Source organism: Saccoglossus kowalevskii, chromosome 21 (assembly GCF_978046115.1).
Source record: "Saccoglossus kowalevskii chromosome 21, keSacKowa6.1, whole genome shotgun sequence".
NCBI lineage: Eukaryota > Metazoa > Hemichordata > Enteropneusta > Harrimaniidae > Saccoglossus > Saccoglossus kowalevskii.
The window spans coordinates 15346552-15369899 of record NC_140661.1 but is presented as its reverse complement, the minus strand read 5'-3'; the positions used below and the strand labels follow the sequence as shown (position 1 = coordinate 15369899).

General features: G+C 34.7%; 2 protein-coding genes across 2 annotated transcripts; both read right to left on the bottom strand.

Moving 5' to 3' along the window:
- Positions 1 to 319: 319 nt before the first annotated feature.
- Positions 320 to 6501, bottom strand: LOC102804194 (kielin/chordin-like protein). The gene is made up of 8 exons (XM_006824884.3): positions 6360 to 6501; positions 5391 to 5409; positions 4288 to 4416; positions 4034 to 4175; positions 3011 to 3078; positions 1088 to 1326; positions 695 to 981; positions 320 to 546 (listed from the first exon to the last, which is right to left on the bottom strand). Exons 1-8 carry the CDS (start codon positions 6417 to 6419, stop codon positions 537 to 539), a joined length of 954 nt encoding a protein of 317 aa, XP_006824947.1. The 5' UTR covers positions 6420 to 6501; the 3' UTR covers positions 320 to 536.
- A 12555-nt stretch (positions 6502 to 19056) lies between these two features.
- Positions 19057 to 23121, bottom strand: LOC102804655 (BMP-binding endothelial regulator protein-like). The gene is made up of 7 exons (XM_006824887.3): positions 22976 to 23121; positions 22073 to 22207; positions 21794 to 21936; positions 21492 to 21559; positions 20444 to 20691; positions 20052 to 20338; positions 19057 to 19320 (listed from the first exon to the last, which is right to left on the bottom strand). The coding sequence occupies exons 3-7, from the start codon at positions 21844 to 21846 to the stop codon at positions 19311 to 19313; spliced, it is 666 nt and encodes a 221-aa protein (XP_006824950.1). The 5' UTR covers positions 21847 to 21936; positions 22073 to 22207; positions 22976 to 23121; the 3' UTR covers positions 19057 to 19310.
- Positions 23122 to 23348: the final 227 nt, after the last annotated feature.

Sequence of the window (23348 nt, the reverse complement as noted above, 5' to 3'; positions counted from 1 at the left end):
TATGACTCTATATGCAGTTACTACCCCATGTGCATTCCAAATGTAGCGGGAAACGGGGTGCTTTGCGCATGGGAGGCAAATAGACCCTTTTTTAAATGCTAATGTCTGCATTAGCTCCCCCCAGAAATAAACTTTCTGATATACAAATCAGAATTGAAAGAACGTTTGCCATCCGAAAAAGACAGCGAATATACCAGAATAGGTATTAAGTTAGATATTCCGTTTTATGTTTAGGATATTTTTATATGTTTTAAGATAAACTTAATTTGAGCTAGTTCAATTGAATTTAGCAGTAAAAAAAATAAAAATAAAATGTTAGTTTTTTGTATTGCCACCATTTTATTTATATTCACTACCCTCTACACGATTTATATAATTGATTGTATCATTACAATTATGATGTACAAACTACGATTGAACACAATCAAAACCGTTAACTTAACCCATGTAACCGTTTACTGTATATCTCATTTATCATCATAATCACCAGAAAATGTTGCAGCCAAAGTCAATCTTTTCTTCAAATGGGTATATTTCTAAGCGCATCTATAAAAATAAAATAAAATAAAAAAATCATACATATGCAGTATATTGAAATAATAAATTTGCTTTGAATCGCGCAAAAAAATGTTTAATATATGTCGACCGACGTCCCAAAAAAGTTTAGTTAGAGAGAAGTATTCAGATAACTTACTTTTTTTCGTTTACTTTCCAAGTTTCTCCAAACTCGGTAACGTCTTTCGTGGTACTTCCATCTGGTTTTTTGAAGTCGTTGTGGGTATCACCATCGGCATTACCCATTAGACCACACAGCTTTCCACGGTAAAATGAGCCATAGTAGGATACTTTTAATATATGTTTTCTCAAAGTCCAATCCAGAGTGAATGTCATGTCTTTAGAAGTGAAGTGCAGCATAATTGTTTTATCTTTTTCTTCAATAAATATGGAATTCACAGCAGTCACCTGTCCACCAGTATGTCCCTGTGCAACAAATAATGCGTTAATGGTATTGGGGAATGAATCAATACAGTAGCTCACTATCTCAAAAACAATTGCAATACCACTATAATACAAACAGAAAACATACTTTAATAATGTCACGTCCATCGACAATTGCGTATTGATCTCCAACAGTTACGTTGAAGGCAACAATTCTCGATCTGATTTGGTCTGCTGTGCTATCTTCTCTGGCTTCAAACTTGACAGTGACTTCAAAACGAAAGTCGACGGTACAGTCTTTGAATAGAGTGTACCAGCATGTGCCCTGGAAGGAGTAATCACGACCATCGAATGTCCGCATATGGGGATCCCCGTGTCCACCACAGGCTGTTGAAATAAATAAATAAATGAATAAATAATCTTACTTATTATCGTCGTTTGACGCATCTACACATATCATAAACGAGAAAAACAACTAATAGCACAATATTGCGTTTACAAAACTGCTATCTATGATCAGAGAGGCTCCAAGTAGATATGATTTAATAATTAGAAATATTTAATGAAATAATTATCATATATGTTGACTTGATATTTTGATCATATATATTTAATTTAGATTATTGTCATGTTTATTTAAGATGCTTTGATTGGATGGAAGTTTGAGCCTAACAAGCTGTGATAGAATTGGCTGTTATGTTCAGATTCAAATAAGCATGAACCACTAATTCGACGGGGAAGTGATACTTATAATGCAGCAAGATGTTTTAATTGATGATGTCGTAGAGTTTTTATATTTCTCTGTCAAATGTATTTATTGGTTCACTGACAAATCAAAATAATGTTTCCCTGTAACTTAAACTCTTATTGATCAAGGCATTTTTAAAATCATGGGTGTTAACTCCCATCAAGTTATGACCCGTTGTCCTCCATAAAATAATGGTTGCTTCTAATATTAAAATAAAGATGGCGGAGTATAGCGTTGATTCATCTCGTTCTATTCTGGATTACTTAGAGCCAATAAAGATCCTAGAAAGTTAGTATTTATATGCCTGCGTGTTTTTTTAAACAAATTTTCACCGTCTTTGACTTTCTCAGTATGTTTGTTGCTATTGACAACAATTCAGACCTTTGCAATGCTTCAGTCAATGTTATTCTTCTCTACCTACCCAGCTTCTCAGTGGGGCGCTATGTAGCTGGTGTGGTATATTTATCACAGACAGTAGGGCAATTGACCAATTTAGTGCTCCAAGAAAATATTCTTTGTCGATGTGTATTTATATAAATAGATGTAGTTTATTTGGCTTGTATACTGGTTTACCTGTTTCTAGTTGAAATTTAGCCAAACTTATTAACCAAGATAGTTGGACATTTGCCACATGTCAAAACACAACATATAGTTCTTGAGATATCTTTGGAACAGAAGGACACACACACACACACACACATACAGGTGTCCCATGAATTGTGGAGCCGCCATTGGATTAATTTTTAATATAGTTGAATTAACTTTTAATATAGTTGCGATATGAACTTGATTAAAACGCGTTCCTATATAGGGTTGAGTTTTAATTGGGGTTTAATTAAACTAAATTACAATGCAATACAATGGATAATTGTACTTTAATTAAGTTTAATTAAACTAGAGTTGAATATCCCGTGACTGAACATAGAAATGTTTGCGAAGCTTAGGTTTAGTATCGGGTAAGGTATGGTATAATTATATTAATATTAATATAAACTGAACCATATCTTCCCCGATACTAAACCTAAGCTTCGCAAACCTGACTTAAATTCGATTAAATATTAATATAAATTATGAAACATTGTGGAGCCACCAATTTGGGGCTCCACTTGTACAAAGGGTTCCACTTTGTTTGTGTATGTCTGGACTACTGGCTCTACTTCTACGTCTACACCAACACACACACACACACCCCACACACACGCACATGAAAGTCAGAAACTGGTAGCCTGTAATTAACTGCATTTTGCAACGTGTATAAGTAATTCAGTGTGAAGGTTTTCTACAAGACACTAAGATTAACACGAGGAAAAGAACCACACTCACGAATTCTGCAGATTGCATGTCCCCATTCGTAGTTACAGGGAAGATCATTCCATTTACCAATGGCCGTCCTGTCGATTTGAAATTAACATATTACATACATACGACGACAAACCACAATACTACACTCGTCGGTCTGTAAGCGTAGAAACCTTAGTTCTCCAAAACAATATGAACACACAAATTTCATCCTCTGTATTTTCCATAGTTTGGAATAATTGGTTCTCCTCTAAATCAATTACTCAATTAATTATAATTTACTGATTTATACGTCAATTGTGCACGAATGTCAAACGTTAAATCATGTTTATGTTGCATGTCGCGATGGTGGTGTTTTTTGTTTCGTCTCATAGCGATAGATAGGCAATGCTGTTTTTGGCCATAATAGTTGTTAAATATAGAGCGGCAAGATGTTTTTACTATTCAAACTTTGATGGAACCCGATCCGAACCTTCATATGTGATCAAATGGTGTGGATGTCCGATCTTGTAGATACCACAGTAAGGTATTAAATAATATAGCATCATGGGAGTTTGTGATATATTCTGGAGGGCGTCGTTTGCCATAGCTGGCAGACTGTTAATTATACCAATTTTCACGTGTTTGCTAATCACGCATTTACCAGTAGCGTATGCACAATTGTGATTCGCGCACTGTGCATCATAGAGATAACTCTATTGTTTAATTCCGGCCTACTGACATTCTCGATTTTGGCGCTATTGAGCACAGACCTGTGTCTTGTATATGACGCATAACCTCTGAAGGCTAAATATCCATCCGCCCCTTTTTTACTCAGCGTTTCTTCCGTGGAACTGTATACAAGTATTTTTCTGAAGTGTGAAATCTTAATATTGGTAGGGTTTCCGAGTTTGCAGTGTGTGTTTTACAACTACAATGCTTCTGACTGCATTAAATAATTATTGTCGTTTGTAACGTTAGCGGAGACTCTCTGGAAAATACACCGTTATCATGCCCAACTAGCACTCTCTGACAAATTGCTAATAATAAATATTGTCCTCAACTTACGTCATCTCTATACAGTGTTCAAACCCTAGATAATTGTCTGGTTGATTTGTATTCCAGTTATCGTATACAATTTCTGAATCGTCCCTGGCGTAGGTATATCTACCTTCGTGGTTTAGATCGGTAATACCAAGCCAATAATGACCTAAAGGTAAAATATGTATGTTAGGTAGAGGAATTTGATAAACTCACAGTAAAATATAATGAATCCTATTGCATGATTTTTTCTACCAAAGTATCAATGTGTGCAAGCATACCTGATACAAATAATGTTCTTATTGCGTCATTTTCCGCCTGCGAGCGAGGTTCCGCCAACCAACCACCTTTATTTTCGCATATCGTTTTTGCATCATACCAGTTCACTGGGCCATCAACAACTACATAATCTGTCGTTTGAAATGAATGAATAACAGTATAATAATAATAATAAAATTATATCTCATCTATCACCGTGGGGATATGTTTATTGAAAACGAAACGGATATATGCATTGCCATCTTGAATAACTGTTATCTGATTTCAAAGCAGCAGACATATACCAAGTGTCATCCACTTGTATACACCGTGACAACTGCTAACCCTTCACTCAGCTTTAATAAATGCCAAATTGGCACACAAATGACTACTGTAAATCATAGCATATCATGGTGAACGTTACCAGCCAGATCATAGCATTTGTCATAATGACATTTCGTATAATTTTAAATAATAATCACCAATTAACATAATATATAAAACCATATGATATTTCCATGTATATAGTCTGTATATGGATAGAGATAGATGTATGTTTGTATCATTCTACTGAAGGGAAAGCTGCCACGTTTATAGACATGAGTATAGGAAGGAGCGATCATCCTGACACGAACATTAAAGCGCGGTAGTCGTCGCGCTGCGCATTTGCGAGATATAGGGGTCTCATAGAAACAAAGATGGCCCCTAGGAATATTGCGCAGATCAACGTGTACGAACTGAGAAGTTTCCGAGCTTCAATTAGGTAATTTTCATGAGATTGGAAGGTATCGAAGGAGTCACCGGCGTTAATCAGTGCAAGTCGCGCCTAGGCCAAACCTCATATATGTGTTTTCCATTTGAAGAGCGCATTGGATTGTGGGAAAATCATTGTTTATCAACACAAATGTCGAGCATGAGCAGCGCGACGACTACCGCGCTTTAAAACTCGCTTGAATCATGTTCTAATGTGACGGTGCTAGGCAGGATTAAAGACCAACCATTACATTCAATGATGAGCAGTGGTACACATGAAAACAAATAACTAGAAATGTTATACAGAATTATTCGTTTACGATTCACAAAGTCACGTTGGCATGCATTTACTGAATAATATATGTGTACATACCCGTCTCTTTAACTATTCGCTGTAAAAAAAATTAAATGAATACCAGGTAAATATATTTTTTCAACGAGGCGATCAAACTCTTTCGAAATTAAGTTGAATTAATTAAATTTAGTCACGGATGACACCATTTACCTAACTAGTGAGTACAGCACATTCATTATCTGGTCATACTATGAAGACACGTATTAACTTCATTGACATTTGACTCAAAACTGCACATTGTTTTGCGAGATCTCATATTGTAGAGCTGTATATTATCACGGGTCTACCTCTATTTCAGCATGGATGAATGTTCATGACTCAGACGTACAAACCACTTGCCGGGATTCATTCTTGCAGTGTTGCGACTGTGCTTAATTCATTTTGCTATATTTGATTTTAGGTTAGACGTGAAAAATGTATGGTAAAATCAATCAATATTGGTTTTAATGGGCGTTATCACAGAGATTGGTACAGTGAGCTTTGGGTACTTACAGAAGGACAGATGTTTCCGTAATAATGAGGGACAATCTATCATCTAAACATCATCGAGTGATTATTTCAGGTTGGTAAAAACGCATTGTTACTTCACTGTGTTAATGTATATGATACCTTACCAATGACTAATAAATAACTACATTCCAGAATTCCACTGTTGTTATAAGCAAATGCGTAACTCGATACTTTATGAGTTTTTAGGATCACATTGTGTAAAAGATTGATAGTTGATTGATAAATCAGTTCATCAACAATTTCAAAAGCTGTTAATAACATTTTACGTGGTTTTAGAAGTTTGAACATTTGAAGAGGATAAAATACCGCTTTGTTTATTTAATATGGCTTTTTAAATAAACACATTCAATGTCATTGCAAACACTGGGTTGAGCAAATAACCTTGGTGCACAGCGAACGAAAATTAAATGACATGTGTTTACATTTGCCTATTGAAAGAAAACAATACGTTTGGTCTAAATAAATGAGTAAACCTACCTGTTGTGGCACTGCGAAGGTAAAACTTGTAACAGCAAGGATTACTAACAATGGTAACATCGTTGCTGTATTTGATGAAATACTCTTCAATCAGATCTGTGTAGGAAATGTGGTTAAGCGATCGCCTAATTGATATATTTTGTCAACTCGCTTGATTATAAAGATAATTTTTTGACCACGTGCTTTATTTTGGATAATTCAACCATTTGAAATTATTTTCATTGGACCAGGAGAAAATTGAAGAAGTTAATCCGCGCATGCTCAGTTTCATTCATTACGCGAGGAATTCTAGCTCGAGGCACGCAGGCATGTATATGTTGATCATTGAGAGACCAGCTGCCATATGTCAGTATAAACACATTATTCATTCATTCATTCATTCATTCTATCATTCGTTTGCTAGCTCGCTCGCTCGCTCTCATACGCATCCCCACAAAAACACCCAAACACTTAACGTTCAAAGTTTACTTGTGTTTATATCATCTTGACCGATCTTATTTATTTCACACAGCTGCTACACATCTAAGTAGCTTAATTACAGCTCCCGGACAAGCTAAATAGAGTTTTTAGAAAGGCTAAAAACTGTCTTCAGGGAGACTTAATTTAAGTAACAACCTGAATCTGGAATTTAGCCCTCAAAATAAAACCTACCAAATTTTCAATCTATTTATTTATTTAATCTATTTGAAATTATCAGTCACGATAAATACACAATACATCCAAACATATTAAAATAGAAATGCAACAATGCGGGCCACATAGTATTGAACTTAATGAATCATTAGTTCAATCCCTACAGTATATACAAGTTCTTGAGTAAATCCGGTACGACTAGCGCTATTGATTTTGAAAACAAGTGATATTTCCTGGCGAGTTTTGTCGAAAATCTTTAGTATATTTTTGTTTAGAACGCAATATTTTTGCCACTACAACAATGTTCAACCTATTATAAAATCAGGAACAGAAAGAATCAAACCAAACATATAAGCTCATGCCAAGTCAGCAAACTGAATGAGTACGTTTGAATTTAGATCCCTGATAATTACTCATTGCCTTCCATTGTGCCGCTTGTTCGCCAACATGACGCAATTAAAAGCAATATATCGGAAGTGAACAGTGACATGGAATTTATACACCTTAAGAGATAATTCATACTGAATTGTTTGCCACAAACATATACCTATACAATAACGAAAGCCAGTTGCTCCAACGAAACAAAACTTGGAAATAAATGGACGACTAATTTAAATTCAACTGTTCATAGCTTGTAATGATATGCCACCATCATTCGCAAACTGAAATTTGTAGCTGCCGCGGTTTCCAGGTTGCACGATTTGACAAAGTTCATATTACATTTCAGTGTACATGTATTTATTAATCTTATAGTCTCCTCTATGTCATGCGGTACAATTGCCAGAATTATATGGAAGTCCTAATTGTTGTTTCATTAAATTATCACATATCATTCTTTAACTTCATATGTGAAACATCATCATCCCTTTCTCACAAACAGTGATTTAGCTACACTGAAAAATAAGTTAATTCTTTGCAATAAAATCTAAATCACTATATTACTAACACAAAACATCTTTCAGCTACACTGAAAACAAGATCATCCCCTGTAATAAAACATAAAGCCCTATATTACTATCAACAATTGTGTTTTATGAGGTAACATCTCCGTCATTTTCTCACAAAACCATCATTAACTACACTGAAAATAAGTTAATCCGTTGTAATAAAGCTCTATATTACTACCAACAAAAACATCTTTCATCTAAGCCCACAACAAAATGGAACAGATTTGAAATACAACTGAATTTCAAAGAGCCAAATAAACACTATCCTGCCTGCAGATCCATTCACTGATTTATTCAATTTCGGAACACAGGGTTTAATTTTTTACGCTTTAAACAAGTCGCGAATTGTGTGCAATAATCATATCATAATTTTTCACATTGTAACTGTGATTGGATATATTTTACATGTATATTTCGATATTCGCATGTATATTTCAAATTCCCCCGCATTTTGTCGGTTTTTTTGAAAGAAGATAATTACAATGAACTGAAAATAGTTATTACTTCCAGCTTCTGATTGTCGTCAACAAGGTGACCCAAGTCTTTAAACTTTCTTTAATAACCACGCGTACCTAAAGCAGTGGATAATAATTCATGGACAGGAAGACTCGAGGGGTCACAAACGTTTCCGGACACCTTAGAAATATAAGTTAACTGATGTTTCGGAAGATTCTACAAAAAAAAAATCAAAACTACACTCGGCTGCACAGTGACACTTTAGGGATAGTAGAATTACCGGCCAGTCAGTAATACGCCTGTAATACATTCAACAGTGAAGCGTGATTTTACAACATTTAACGAAACAATTATGTACACGCCACTTTGAAAAAAACAAAATAATAAAATACTCCATGGAAGGAAAAAGCTAAACGACATCAGTTTTTACTGAAACAATTAGCGCAAAATTTGTCAATGTCAGTCAAGTGATTGCTATCCAATCACTCTTACAATTTTTCCCTATGCCACACCTGAGTTCTAAACCGATATCATCTTTTGTTGCAGGCTTTGATGAATACAAACTACAAACAGTAGTGAGCAAATGGTAATGGGCAGCAGATGGTCCACATACACACACGCACAAACACACACACACACACACACACACACACACACACACACACACACACACACACACACGCACACACACACACACACACACACACACACACAGACATTCACATAAACATCCACTCTCAAACAATGCTCAGTAAATCTTCATTTGAGCAGTGCCCGAAAGAACTTAACAATTCTTCAAGAAATGGCATTTTCTCCAAACAAATAATACATTACCTTAACCACCACATCCAGGTATATCACCAAACATTTTAAATGAAATATATTTCGTGATCTTGAATGCATAACATGAACGGTTTGTAATAACGTCGATATAAGATTTACTACATTAGATTGTATGTTTCCAGTTCTTTCACACGTCCGAAACTAGAGTAACATCGAACATGTTTACATTTAAACTGATCATTTATGTTAACGTCCACTATACTATATCCCTGTAACTTTCTATATCCCTAAACTCTGTATTCTTTTCAAAACAACGCTCTAAGAAGTGTCTGCCATTTCATTGCGCATCATTGCATCAATTTGTAGTAGTAATATTACAAGCTCACTTCAAATATAGCTACTGTCCACAAGTTATCGCAGTCTTGAAACCTCTTTAGCTAACAGCATTACTATTAACGCCGTATTTGTAATGTCCACACCTAAATGGTTCGTTTCATAACCAGGTACTATCAGTTGCTTGTCTTTCATATAATTATAACCTACTACATGCACTATTTTATTCAAATAAAATATCCAGATTAGTTTAAACAAACATTATCTGTGCTCCACACCAGAACAAAACATATAAACCATATAAATAAACTTGTTTGATGACGAAACATAGTCTAATTTTGAGTTATGAGGTTATATCACCGTGTTTCAGTTGCATCATGTGTGTTAAGCTTCTTCGGGCTATGCCCTCACATCACTACTCTGTCCCATGGTGGTTCCTACACTAATTCTGAGTTATGAGGTAATATAAACGTGTTTTAGTTGCATCATGTGTGCTTAAAAGCCGTAATCCAAAATAATCACTTTTAATAAAAACATATTTCATCTAAACCCACAATTGAAACATGGGTTATTATAAACAACTAAATGGCATCAACCACTATAAATGTCATCCATTCAGAAGAACCATACGCTGATTTATTGAATTTGGTGACACAGAATTGAGTTTTATCTTTTAACACTGTAAGCATAAGTCGTGACTTGTTTTTGAAAATATGATCTCCTACAAAGTAACGGTAATACTATTTATTTTCTATATTTTTTTATGTGTACCATTAAGCATGGATTTCCATTGTAGGTATATTTCTGTAAGGAGACACATTATTATTATTGATCACCAAGATGCATTATTGATAACATCACGTGTTGGCCCAATCTAAAAGAAATGCATTTATCGCATCTCTGAGCACAAGTGTGATTATTATGTGACGCGGGCCTGCTAAAGTTTCCTATTAGCTTTAAATAACCCAAAACGTTCATGGTGCTTGAACGAGCTAAGTGAACGGCTGTCAATAGATCATTCACAGTGGGAATGTAACTTCAGCTCACAACCGGGAAGTAGAAACAGAAGTATGCAGATATCTTGTAAGGCTCGGCGGTACATCATACATAAATGTTTTACAGAATAATTTTAATCAATTTCATAATGTAATATTTTAGAAAATGGATACATTATTTCCAGCTAGAAATCATATGAAAATAAAGTAGAATTGATAATCAGACAATTGTCTGAGTGTTACTTTATTGCTATTGTTGTTGATATGAGCCATGTAATTACATGAATGTTTAGAACCATAATTCTCGGCAACAAATGAAAATTCAGAAACTATGGACATATATATGTCAACCAGGAGGACTCGAGTGAAATGTCATAAGTCAATTTTATTTAAGAGCGTTGATCTCAGGCCTGGTTTGAATAATTGAAGTACGTTTTATAAAAAAAACAGTACATTGGGAACACTTACTTTTGTGAAAAGAGTACGATTCCGGATCATGCAAAGAAGTTAAAAACATATGTTGTCCATTTTAATGCAGACATCATGTTCATAAACATTGCCTTACGAATGTGCTGTTTTGCGATCTGTTCCTATAGCAAAAATATTGTGCGAACAAACTGCATGAACCAGTATGACTTGGATTATCTGGTGCCTTTTGAATTGGGAATGTGGGAAGTGTTGATTACAGGATAAAATGTTACTTATGTGACCTATCTATCAAGCAATATCATTGCAAGTAAGATTAAAAAGCAAAATATAAGTTCATATCAACAGCATGATGAATACACTTTTCAATTCATAATTTCTCCTCCACTATTTAGTACATCACAAATCATTAACATATTGATAACAATTTTAAATTTGCAATAAGCAAATCATATTTTACTTCAAAATCCGATATGTGTACTTGAAATTAAATCTAATCACTAAACAAAAACTGTCACTGAAATCCACTTGATCTTAACACCAACATAAACTCGATCTGTTCAAAATATCAATTATGCAAAATAAAAAAATCGAGATAGTACTGACAACAATCTATAACTCTGGCTAATTTGTTGTCCAAGTGACTAACCACACACGCACCTCAACAAGATTTAATCAACATCAAACAACATATGATGTGAATATAGAATTACTGCACCTGATAGCAAGTTTCATATCTTACATGACCGTCATTATTGTAACATCCATTTACATTGAAGGTTGTCATCTTGTCCTTCAATTTAGTCACAACATCCTGCATTTTTTTTATCTAGGAAAACCCCTTCATTATCGTTTTTTCTGAAGCTGTAGTTATATCACAAGATTTAATACGCGTCCTTTGTCGCCTACTAGGCAGATGGTATTCCGAAATACTCCGATTTGCAATCGGTAAATCCCGGCCGCAACACAGTGGCACCATATGTTCGCACTGTTAATGAAATGTACACAGTGTGCACAACCGGTTAATATACCGTTATGTATTCTCGTTAACGTTTCGGTGTCCAACTCGCGTAGCCGTTCTAATAACACCTCACGTTATACAAATAAAGTTGGAGGGCGCTTTCTAAGAAGATCAGATAAGTTTGATTGGTATGATTTGTTACTTTCACTTAACACTTCATCTTGTTTTTGTGTATTCGGTGAAGTATTATTTCGACCTATATTGCGCTTACATCGCACAATATCATCTAAAAAGTGAATATTTTAATGGACAATGAAATTCACTTGCAACTATATTTGATTGTGTATAGGGTTTTGGATTGAATCACATTCAAGATTGATTATGTTACATGAGCTAATTACGTAACAAACATTTCGAATACTGATATATTCAGAGTATTATATATTTCAAAGTATCAAGTGAATACGACAATGATTTTAAGAAGAAAGCTAAAGTCAAGACAGCGCTCGAATTAGTCTAAAGTTAGACATTCATGTGGTGGCGCTGTTACATGGTTAATCCATGTTTCGTTATGATTCATCATAGTGTCACTGAATTGTTAGTTTAGTTGACGTCACGTTATTACTTTCATGACAGAGAGCAAATAAAATAGAGAGCATTTATTTCTTTATTTGGTGTGTCAATTTTATGACATTTGTAAGTAAAACTCGTTAGTGAAACTTTTATTTTAATGGTATGCAATGTTATTTTATTGAGAATGGACGGGTTATTATTAATATTAATACCAAATGATGACATCTTCTCTGAAATACTGACAAAGCGTTATGTATTTATTTCGACACAACGTGGCCACACCAAATGTAGAATAAGTTAAGTGAAACAAGTTTTTACCATCTTGCCTCAACTGGCAAAAGCATTTTCGTGATTAATCTGTCTGGATCGCCTCTGAAATGTATGAACAAAGGTAACAATGCACAATATTTCTGCGGCACTACCCGTCTGGGTGTTGAACAATGATTGAACAAAATTTAACAATAAAATATCCGCCTCCCACAAAACGAGTCACGTGCTCTGCTCTGTTCATTGATGGATGATAGTCAAACAATAACAGACATTGAGAAAACGTTTAAGTTACTGAACAATTCTCAGAGAACTCAAAGTTCTTATAACGACTATTGTACTGGGATCAAGACCTCTGTAAGAAGTGGGGAGAATTCAGATACATATTTCTTGCGATTGAGTATTTAGCATAGCTGACTATATAATTCCAGGGGCGCTATATTGATTATACTGTTGTTCATGGAGCAACTCAATACTTGTCCCTACTACCTCAGGCAAATGGTTTGGTTCGAAAATGTACTGGAACGTTTATGAATATGTTCATACGGTTGTGAAAGGAAAGATCGATTTCACACTTTGTATTTGCTCACTATGAGTCTTCATAGTTATTTTTGGATTTTCGAATATCCAACTGTTGTATGTCTAGACTGTAATGGTAGCGATGTCTATTTTAAGCATACAATGATTATGTGTTGATTCTGACTAGATGTCACAGAAAGTACAGGCAAACATTGAGAGATATACAATATTTTGACAAGAAGGCCTAGAACACTCAAAAGAGTGTGACCGGGTGATATAATTACTACTCCCAACATTTAATAATAAATTGAAAATACAATGGAAGTAACCTTATAAAGTTATTGAACGGGTTGTTTCAGTCGATTATAGAATCAAAATGGTAAATTAATATTTTATCACTTTATCATAAAAGTGTGTGTGCTGTGCACATGTGCTTGTCAGAGACCCAGCCATATGATAATTATGTTGATGGTCCTGATGGTACTTACCATAAATTAGGAGAGTTGATAGAATGTTTATCTTTATGAGAATAAAGAAACTACAGAAAATTCTGTAGACATTTGAAGTCTAAATGTGAACCAACAGGGGTTTTTATTGTCTGCCATTGTGCTCAACCATTGTGCTCTAAGCTTTATGCCACCATCTTGCCAGTCCGGAGGCTGCAATTAAGGAAGTAACAACTCCGTGTTTGACATTGTGAAATTATTCATACAAAAAATATTTATTAAAGTTATTGTTCATACATAAGTTGCTGAAAAACTACATATTTTGTAATTTCAGCTACTTTCAGCCATAATTGAAAACAAACGAAAGGCGAGAATGTAACACATTATCTTTTTTCTGTAATATTGTGTAACCGGTAATTATGAAAATTATTTATAGGAAATACATTTCGTTATAAATTATTAACATAAATTTCTGAATTACCTTTTCAAAATCAGCTTTTCAGGGTTTTTTTACCAAAAAACTAAATAAATTCACATTGTCGATAACAGAAAGCCTTTTTCATAGTGTTAAGTTCAAGTCATATTCGAAATGGAGATAATAGAAAGATCAGGCTCTCTCTTTGCATCTTCAGTTGTTCCGGTAAATACAAGCAACTCATTCATTTTGCACTAATAATAGTAGTAATAATAATCATACACAAGTACGGGGGGCACTATTTGAGTTTTGACAAATTTCCCAATGCAACGGCAAAAACAGACTTTATTCCATGTCACCCTTTTCAGTATAATTCCTCTTCATTTACTTAGTCAATAGTTCTGCAACATATTCCGAGGGGTGGGGGAAGATGTGGAAAGTTATGTAGAAGATAATGTAATATATAACAAAATTGAAATCTAATAAGAAAACTCTTACAGACATTTTGAATTCCGTGAGAAGATTAGGCTTATTGCAAAACTTCCATAATGTTGTGTGGTTTTACGCGATTAGAGCTTTGGGGTCACAAGCTGGGAGGGGAGAAGTGAAAACTGTTAGGGATGAGGTTGACGCTCTACCCCCTGACCAATCTTACCAAAATGAGACAGTTCAAGACCTATATACATTAGAAACAAAATCAACAACTTGATTTTGGTCAACTGGAAATGAATCTTAGTATATATATCTTTTATTTCGTACTGTGGCCATTGGCCTTATGTACAGATACAAATAAATACATAATAAATTAGATTGGAATGGTCGCAGAAACAAGTAAAGAAAAACAAATATAAAATCATAATACATAACATTTGCATAATTAAGTGTTCTCTTCAAGCATAAGCTGACGTACTTGAAAACTATAAAATATAAATTTACCAAGGTTTAATTGTATATATGGGGTTTGATTCTGAAATAATGAAATAAACTTTATCTAATAATCTTAGTAAGAACCATATATTAAAACAAAATCTTTGTACTAAGAACATATGCTTCACAAACTGGGATCGGTCCAACAACGTCATAATGATTAGATGGGAATTAATCTTCTGACCTATAATTATACAATTATCACAATCAGTAGGAGCCCTAACGTAGTAGATGATCATTTGAGAAAAAGTACCATTCGTAAATATGGTATAATAGAGGTTGGTGTATGAATTGTTTGTTCACCATGTGGTAGCATCACTAAGGAAATATACATTTGGGATTTAAAGCTCATATATACTTTTTTGTAACTGAATTTTAAGCAGAGATTATGCCAGAAAGTTTTTTGTTATACCTGATATATACTTTAAGATGTTCAGTCTTGAGTTATATATCCTGAAATGGCAAATCTATATGTTGAAACAGGGAATATCTAGGTAGACTGATATAAAATACATGTATGTCATTTTCGAACATATTCTTACCTAGATGATGCTATGAGGACGTGAACGATGTAATAATTTGCGAAATATATTTACCGTATTGGTGAACACCAACTTTCGGCGAATCTAGGGAAGGTTTTGCTTTTGAGGAAAGACATGCCTGTCATGCACACTAATGAAATGGACACGCATATATACATTGGGGAGAGACTCTGATTAGATGATACATAATACAAGGACATATATAAATAAATGGGTGGAAGCCACTGAATTGAAGGCAACTGCAACTCTGTATAGAGGCCGCCTCTAAGCAGATTAGAATAACATCCCTGTGCATATATTGTCGATCCGTGGTACATCATGGCCATTCCAGGATGTAAACTCGTTCTTAAAATTAAATAAATACAACATTAGTATATTAGGCCTATTTTATATGATATTTGTGCATGCGAAGTTTACTTAGTATATTGGTTTATTGATGAATTAGTAGGGCGCCACCAGACGGTCTGGCTTAGCAAATGGAATTGACGCTGATTGTGTACAAAGGAAGCCGCTCATCCCGTCATTGGATGGCAGCACATCGTGTATGTTCACAAAGGACATGGAGATGATCCGAGGTACATCGTGACCAATAATAAAATGACTGGTTGTCCAACTGTTGGCGTGTCTTTTATTTCTGTGCTAAATGTGCAACACCAAAGTCCCGCCATTTAATTTTCATGGTTGTTGAACCATAGTCGTCTGCACCAGTATCCCAAGTTCTAAGTTTGGTTTACTATGTTGGTCGCTCGACACCATATTCACCGCCTCCCTCTCGGTATCGACGCCCAACTCGGCGTCCTGAGAGGAAATCTACTCACCATGACAAGCTACGCCACCTCGATACCTCTCCTTCCCGGAAACATGCTTTGCAATACGAGACTGATATCTGTTTAAGTTCGGCCATTTAAAATCATATTCTGGACAAGATTTTTTTTTCAGCAGTTTTCACACAGACACCAGTTAATTCCGTCACCCAATAGCGGAAGGAATTTCACATCGACAAGACACGCCCCAAAACAGACGACGAGATTTGATTTGAGATCGGCCAATGCGCATGCGTATAAAACAGCTGGTACTAATATAATAATATCCTAATTTCCTAATAACTTATTTTGCACTCGTACAAAGCAAGATGCATATTTGATTAGGTTGGTTGGCCATCAAGTACCATCCTATGGCACCCAATTCATATATCACCAATACCATAGTACAGAATTACGTTAACAGCGAGTCAAAAATAAGACTAATAACTAGATTTTTATTTAATTAATTGTAAGGATGAGATTACATTGTGAAATGGCCACGATGTACCACGGATCATTGTCCAGAGGTACAAAACAGTTTCAGAGTTTCCATTTAAACCGAGTATGATGTTGTGTAGAACAAACCATTGCACAAAAACATCGCATATATCTCGCTTCAGGACAGGGGTTTAGTGCCCCTTTTTTCTATATATTTAATGTACCGTTATTCACACTTATTACATTAAAGTATGCTTTTATGGCACATATTACTTTCAATACATCCTGCAAAAAGAACTACCACAATTATTATGAACGTTATATGATACTAAACCAAATTGTTTTAATTGCTGTGGGCAATGTTTCATTGCCAACAACCCATAAAAGAGTGCAACTATGTTCACTGCCATAGCATGTATTTTCATCAAAATTGTTTGTCTTGAATTCCGTAGTCAACATAGAGAATACTCAGTTTGAAGTATTTGATTACATTAAAAACTCACTGATTATAATTTAGTTGCTGTAGGTCGATATAAATTATGTTACTTATGTTACTTTTTGATAGTAGCACTTGTTTATCAGGCCTCACATGTTATCAATGGTAAAGCAAGCATTGCCACTGTGATCTAACTTCACCTCAGCTTTTCCAATGGAATCAATAATATAATGCTGTTTCACCCCATGTTTGCTTTCTTCATTCAGTCTCAGCACCAAAAACGCTGACATAATAGTGGACCTTCCAAGCTTCTTCATAATATCCACTGATAGAATGAAACCCAGCCCCTCCTTGATAGAATGGCATTCGTCCTCAGGCTGTTCAACATGTGACAACAGCTAAGCCATCTCTGCTTCACCCCTGTAATCAATGATAACATGCTACTCTAAGCCAATTTCACCACCATTAACCAGCTTTGTCTTTATAACCATAGATGAGTTTCTGCTACTTAACCTTTGCTCATCATACAATGGATGATACTCGACTTTGACAGCAGTACTTCAAGCACAGATAAAATGTTTTACTTCCAACCTAATCTTTGATACAATGAAGCTCCCGTTCACCATACCCATCAGTGAACAGTTCTGTACTTTAGCCATGTCACCCTAGTAACTGATGAAATGCTGCTCTAATGCAGGATCACCATAGTAATGACAGATATATTGATGTCCATGTTTAGCTCTAATATTACTGATAAAATCGAGCCTCTCCCGCTAATGCAATTGGCCTCTCACCACGTTTTACCAAATTAACCACTGATAACAATTTGTTCAATTTAGAGATTCGCCACAAAACTAATGTTAGTGCACTGCCGCACTCGAACCACAGTGTTGGTTAATCTCAATTTTCCCCACCCTAAACATTAATTTGTAGGGTTTAAAACAAATTACGGCTTAGTACAAGAATGCATAGATTTTGTCACATCAATAAGAATAAACACTTATGTCAGCTATGTAGGGGAACAACAGTGATTTGAATCAGACTAAAGAAAGTCAGTGTACCGTGTTTCTATGATAGTGACATACAGCGAGTAAAACATCACTTTTGAATACAATAGAATGGAATAAAGGAAATATAAATTCAATCTCTACAATGGTTCGATCAAATGCATTGACATTGATCACAGACATTGGTGCAAAATATTGTATACACCGTGGTTGAAGGCGGTATGAATTGCTTTAAATTGAGGTTGGTCAGAAGTAACCCGTACTTGATTACCAGTGAAGCTGATAACACACCCAGCTGTAGTTGACACTAGGTTATGGAAAACTGGGCCATTTCACAAAATCAGGTATCTAAACACCACTGACGTAAACATACAACCATGCTTAAATGAGTAGGGAGCAGAGAAGTAAGATGGGGATGACCAGGGCTATTAAATGTAATTTTGCAGTCTGTAGATGGGGAAATCTTATCTTGCAACTTATCAATTGAATTTTTAATTAGACATTTTTGCCAGATGGCCAATTCAAACTGCAAGTAAAAAAATGCACTTGAAAGTTCATAGCTGGCGTATTTTGTATACAAGTTTTACGAATGACTGTTCTTCTATCAATTACTAACGACGCTTTGAATATGTCGAATCAGTTTCATTATTATGATTGATGTCAACTTAGAGAGAGAAAGTGATGCACAGTCAGTTAGGCCTTTGTCGTTTGATAGCTTAGTGGAGAATGTTCTCTGTGGAAAGGTACAATTCAAATGAATAGAGAAATGAAATGTACTCAAACGCAATAGTTGTTATTGTGCAAGCTGTTTATTTAACTTAATGGTCTACTGACATGATTTCACTAAACTACCAACAAGTACCAATAAACCAATTCCGTTTGGAATGTAGTATATACTGTTTACGATTTACATGCAATGTTTTCCCTGTCATGCATCCAGTCAGTCTGAGCTGAGTAAAGTATAATCACCATCACTAACATTAAATTATTGTCTGAATAAGCTACAACTGATGAGAGCAGCAAGTCTTCTTGACATAAGATATGTCAGTCACAGCTGCAACATTAAAATATTGAAATCAATTAGTTCAACACTTTTAAAACTTTTGAAAGAATGACAATTTATCATATGTATATGCATACATACAAATTGTGATGTTCATACTGCCTCTACAATTCATACTTTCCATTGCTTTTTCATAAGACAAAGCCAGTGAATACATCCATTGACGTACTCAAATAAGGTCTATTGCTGCCTATGTTGTGTTACAACATGTGGTTCCCACTATATATATATATATATATATATATATATATATATATATATATATATATATAAGTTTGTAACTCAACTTCACCAATTGACTGCCAACCAAACTATATTTGTGAAATGTCACTCCGAATTTCTGGGCTTATGGCTATCAACTGCAGAACAATTTGTCTTTATTTAATTATCGATAAATAATTTCCAAAATTTCAAAATTGCTTCTATTGGTAACACACGCTATACCAGATGCCTGTTGTGAATTAACATGTATGCTCAATGTTTGAAAAGGACATTAATTTAAGCAAAATAAAATAGGACTTCTTCTGCAAGTAGGTAAACCAAACACATTTATATTTAGGTTTTTTGACTGGAGTGAGACCTGATTTAAATTTTTCAAAGACGAGTTTGTTTTTAAGACGATATGCCTATGCCATACTTATATTAGTCTAGAGTTTATTTCAAGTCGTTGAACACACTCTAATTGGTCAAACTTATTTGTGAAAAAGAATACAAGTACATACTTTTTGCCTTCTAATTTCCAGCTCTTTCCAAACTCGTCAACGTCTCGTACAACACTGCCATCAGGATTTTTAAAGTCATTAAGAGGATTCCCGTCAGCATTTCCCATCAAACCGCATAGTTTACCGTTGTAAGCAGAGCCATAATAGGAAACACTTAGACCATGGTTTCTTAAAGTCCACTGCAGAGTGAATGTTGTGTCTTGCAAAGTGAAGTGCAGAAGGATTTGTTTGTCTTCTCTATGGACATGAATTGCTTGTGTTTCATTCAGTTGCTCATCAGTCGGCCCCTGTGATGAATAAATTGTTTAGAATGTTTGTTTATTAATTTCATGTCCTCCGCACATTAAGCATCAATGATATTCACTACAAATTTGTACATATTTAAAACTTACTGTTAAAATTTCCAGTCCATCAACAACAGCATATTGCTTCCCAACTGTAACGCTGAACGAAACAACTCTCGTTCTTATTTCTGCAGAAATGTTATCTTTTCTTGACTCAAACTTAGTAGTAACTTCGAAGCCAGAATTTGAGGAACAGTCTTTAAAAAGTGTGTACCAGCATGTGCCTTGGAAAGCATATGCACGTCCATCGAATGTCGTCATATGAGGATCACCACGAACACCAGGATTTAAATTTGCTGAAAAGTACAATATATGGTCATTTTGATTTCGTTTTCAATATATAGCCCAGATTAAGTGCAACATTGGAAGTTGGTGTAAAATACATAGAATATGTGTTGTTTAAACAATGTATGACTATTACGATCGGCATGGCACACTTTCCGTTTGATGTATGATGAGCATTGTAAATAAAGTAACTATTACTGTACATAGAAAGTATTAAGTTAATAATTTAGTACATGGTTTTTTAGACTTGTATATATGAGTTTAAAAGACATGAAAAATGACAACTTCAATTATAGGAAAGATCTTTGTAGTAAATATATCACAAACATGGTTATTAACTCAAATAATCTATTGTAAGATACATGACATAAAAATATAAATTTAAGTAGTCTATCGGAAACTAAAATCGCATTTTCTAACTACTAAGTTTAATGTCAATTTGGGAAACGCCAGGCTGTTTAATAACCAATTTTGACCAATCGTCAGTGGTATTAATGGGCCAATTGCAAACGATATTAAGTTTTTCCTCAACTTACCGAAGGTCATTTTTATCTAAATAATCTGTGTATAATCTTATGTTATAGCTGTTTCATATTGTACTAATTGTGTTTGTTTGGGAATTGTCAAACCACACTAAAAATACTGGTTTTCCTACTGTAAAGGCAAAATACATTTTGCCCGACATGCTTTTCTTCTTTAAAAACAAACCTTTGCATCGAATGGAATAAATGTTTTGGTACATTTTAATTCAATTAGCTTGTCTGTTGAGAAAATCATGTTTTCATATTGTAATGTAAAGCACCAAACTTACCGAACTGACAGATCGCATGTCCCAAGCTGAGGGAACAGGGAACATCATTCCATAACCCCTCGGCTTTCCTGTTTAATATAAGTGTTTTTTGTTAACACAAAATACAAAATAATGATTGATGCATTCACATGAAGACCATGTGCAAAGCTACAATTACCATTGATTATTCCATTGTTAGTGAGTCTCATGCAACCTCATTTGAATTTGTTAATTCTGCATTACAAATATTTATTTAAACTAAAATAATGAATTCCTCATTTGTTCATTTAACGTGTTATGAACACATATGATAATCAACTTACCACAATTCTGTACAGTGTTCGCTCCCCCCCTCCATTATTTGGCTCACCAACATCCCACTTACTGTATACAATATCAGAATCGTCTCTGGCGTACGTGAACCTCCCTTCGTGGTTTACATCGGTAATACCAAGCCAATATCGTCCTTGTGAAAATAAATTATTAGATGGGAAATAAATATTACGATTAGGACTGTAAAACAATTATAAAACAGACTAATTAGTTGAATCAGTTATTCTACGCCGCTTAGACTAGAAACAATTACGTGTTTGCAAACTTACCTGAGACATACAATGCCACTAATGCATCGTTTTCCGCCTGGTTGCGTGGTTCTGCAAGTGCGCCACCTCTATTTGCACATTCTGTTTTGGCATCAAACCATGTCATTGGACCATTCACTACTTCATACCGTGGTACTAAATAACGAAAAACGTTATTGTTGATATGTATGAAAGCTGAAAAGTGACAGGGAATTCTTCTGTCTAAGTTGATGACACGCTTAGGCCAGACTTTTATTATCCCTTGTTTCGCGAACCCGCCGAATGAACAGGAGCCGAAAAATGAAATAAAAATATAATTTTATTTCAGCGTAATTTCTCGCGCCCGCCGACTTGTTAGCACACAAAAAATGCTAAAAAAAATATTATTTTTATCTTCATTTTTTAACCGCCCGCCGCATAACAAATCCGAGTTGCATTTTCGTGGGAGTATCATGATCAAAGTACTGAAGTCTAGCGCAGATGAGAAACAAGGTTATATATGGAATAACATTTTATTTCATTTCTTCTCTCCGATCAATGATCTCACTTACAATTCTTTGAGAATCACACAATCTAATGGAAAAAAAGAATTAATTCAATTTTTTTTCGCCCTCCTCAAAAAAATTGTCTTATAAAAACTCGCGAAACAAGGAATAAAAAAGTCTGGCCTTAACTACGTAAACAAACATGATTGACAGGCCTTACTATTATTTCAATACAATGGCATTGAGTAGACTTTGAATTAAGTCGAAAATGTTACATCAGAAAAAAACACTTCCTGAATTGAATGCAAATAATTTACTGATCGGATGCGATAGATGGAGCCATGATATCATACACTGTAATTTAGATATGTAGAATTAAATTAAATTACCGAATAATATTACAATATTGATGATTCCTACAAACGATATTTTTACCTACCTGACTTCTTAACCAACGTCTGTAAACAACCAAAAAGCAGACACACTTAAATATATATCAGTGCGACACACATGAGTTTGGTCGATGTGTTAATAATATTCGAGGGTTCATTGTTTAAATCATAAATTATTTTATTTGTATTTTACGACACATGTATAAACCATACCATATAAATAAATGAGAAGTCATTGAAATATATACTTCAAAATTAATTGTCTCCAACAGTACAGTACAGATGGAATGCTGCCATCCGTTAAGAAGTGGTATTAAACAACATTTATATGAAACACGAATGTCATATTTATCATGACAAATGTTAACCCCTGATTCTACACACAATCAGTTAGGTAATTATGCAACACGGTGTAACACG

What these genes read in the sequence shown, in the direction of transcription:
- LOC102804194 (XM_006824884.3), bottom strand. Translation starts at nt 6,419, where the DNA reads ATGTTACCATTGTTAGTAATCCTTGCTGTTACAAGTTTTACCTTCGCA. An exon ending in GAACACTGTATAGAGATGAC is followed by an intron (nt 3,079 to 4,033) that starts GTAAGTTGAGGA and finishes TCAAATCGACAG; the next exon opens with GACGGCCATTGGTAAATGGA. An exon ending in ACATGCAATCTGCAGAATTC is followed by an intron (nt 1,327 to 3,010) that starts GTGAGTGTGGTT and finishes TTATTTCAACAG; the next exon opens with CCTGTGGTGGACACGGGGAT.
- LOC102804655 (XM_006824887.3), bottom strand. Translation starts at nt 21,846, where the DNA reads ATGTTGGTGAGCCAAATAATGGAGGGGGGGAGCGAACACTGTACAGAA. An exon ending in GAACACTGTACAGAATTGTG is followed by an intron (nt 21,560 to 21,793) that starts GTAAGTTGATTA and finishes TATATTAAACAG; the next exon opens with GAAAGCCGAGGGGTTATGGA. An exon ending in ATGGACTGGAAATTTTAACA is followed by an intron (nt 20,339 to 20,443) that starts GTAAGTTTTAAA and finishes TATTCATCACAG; the next exon opens with GGGCCGACTGATGAGCAACT.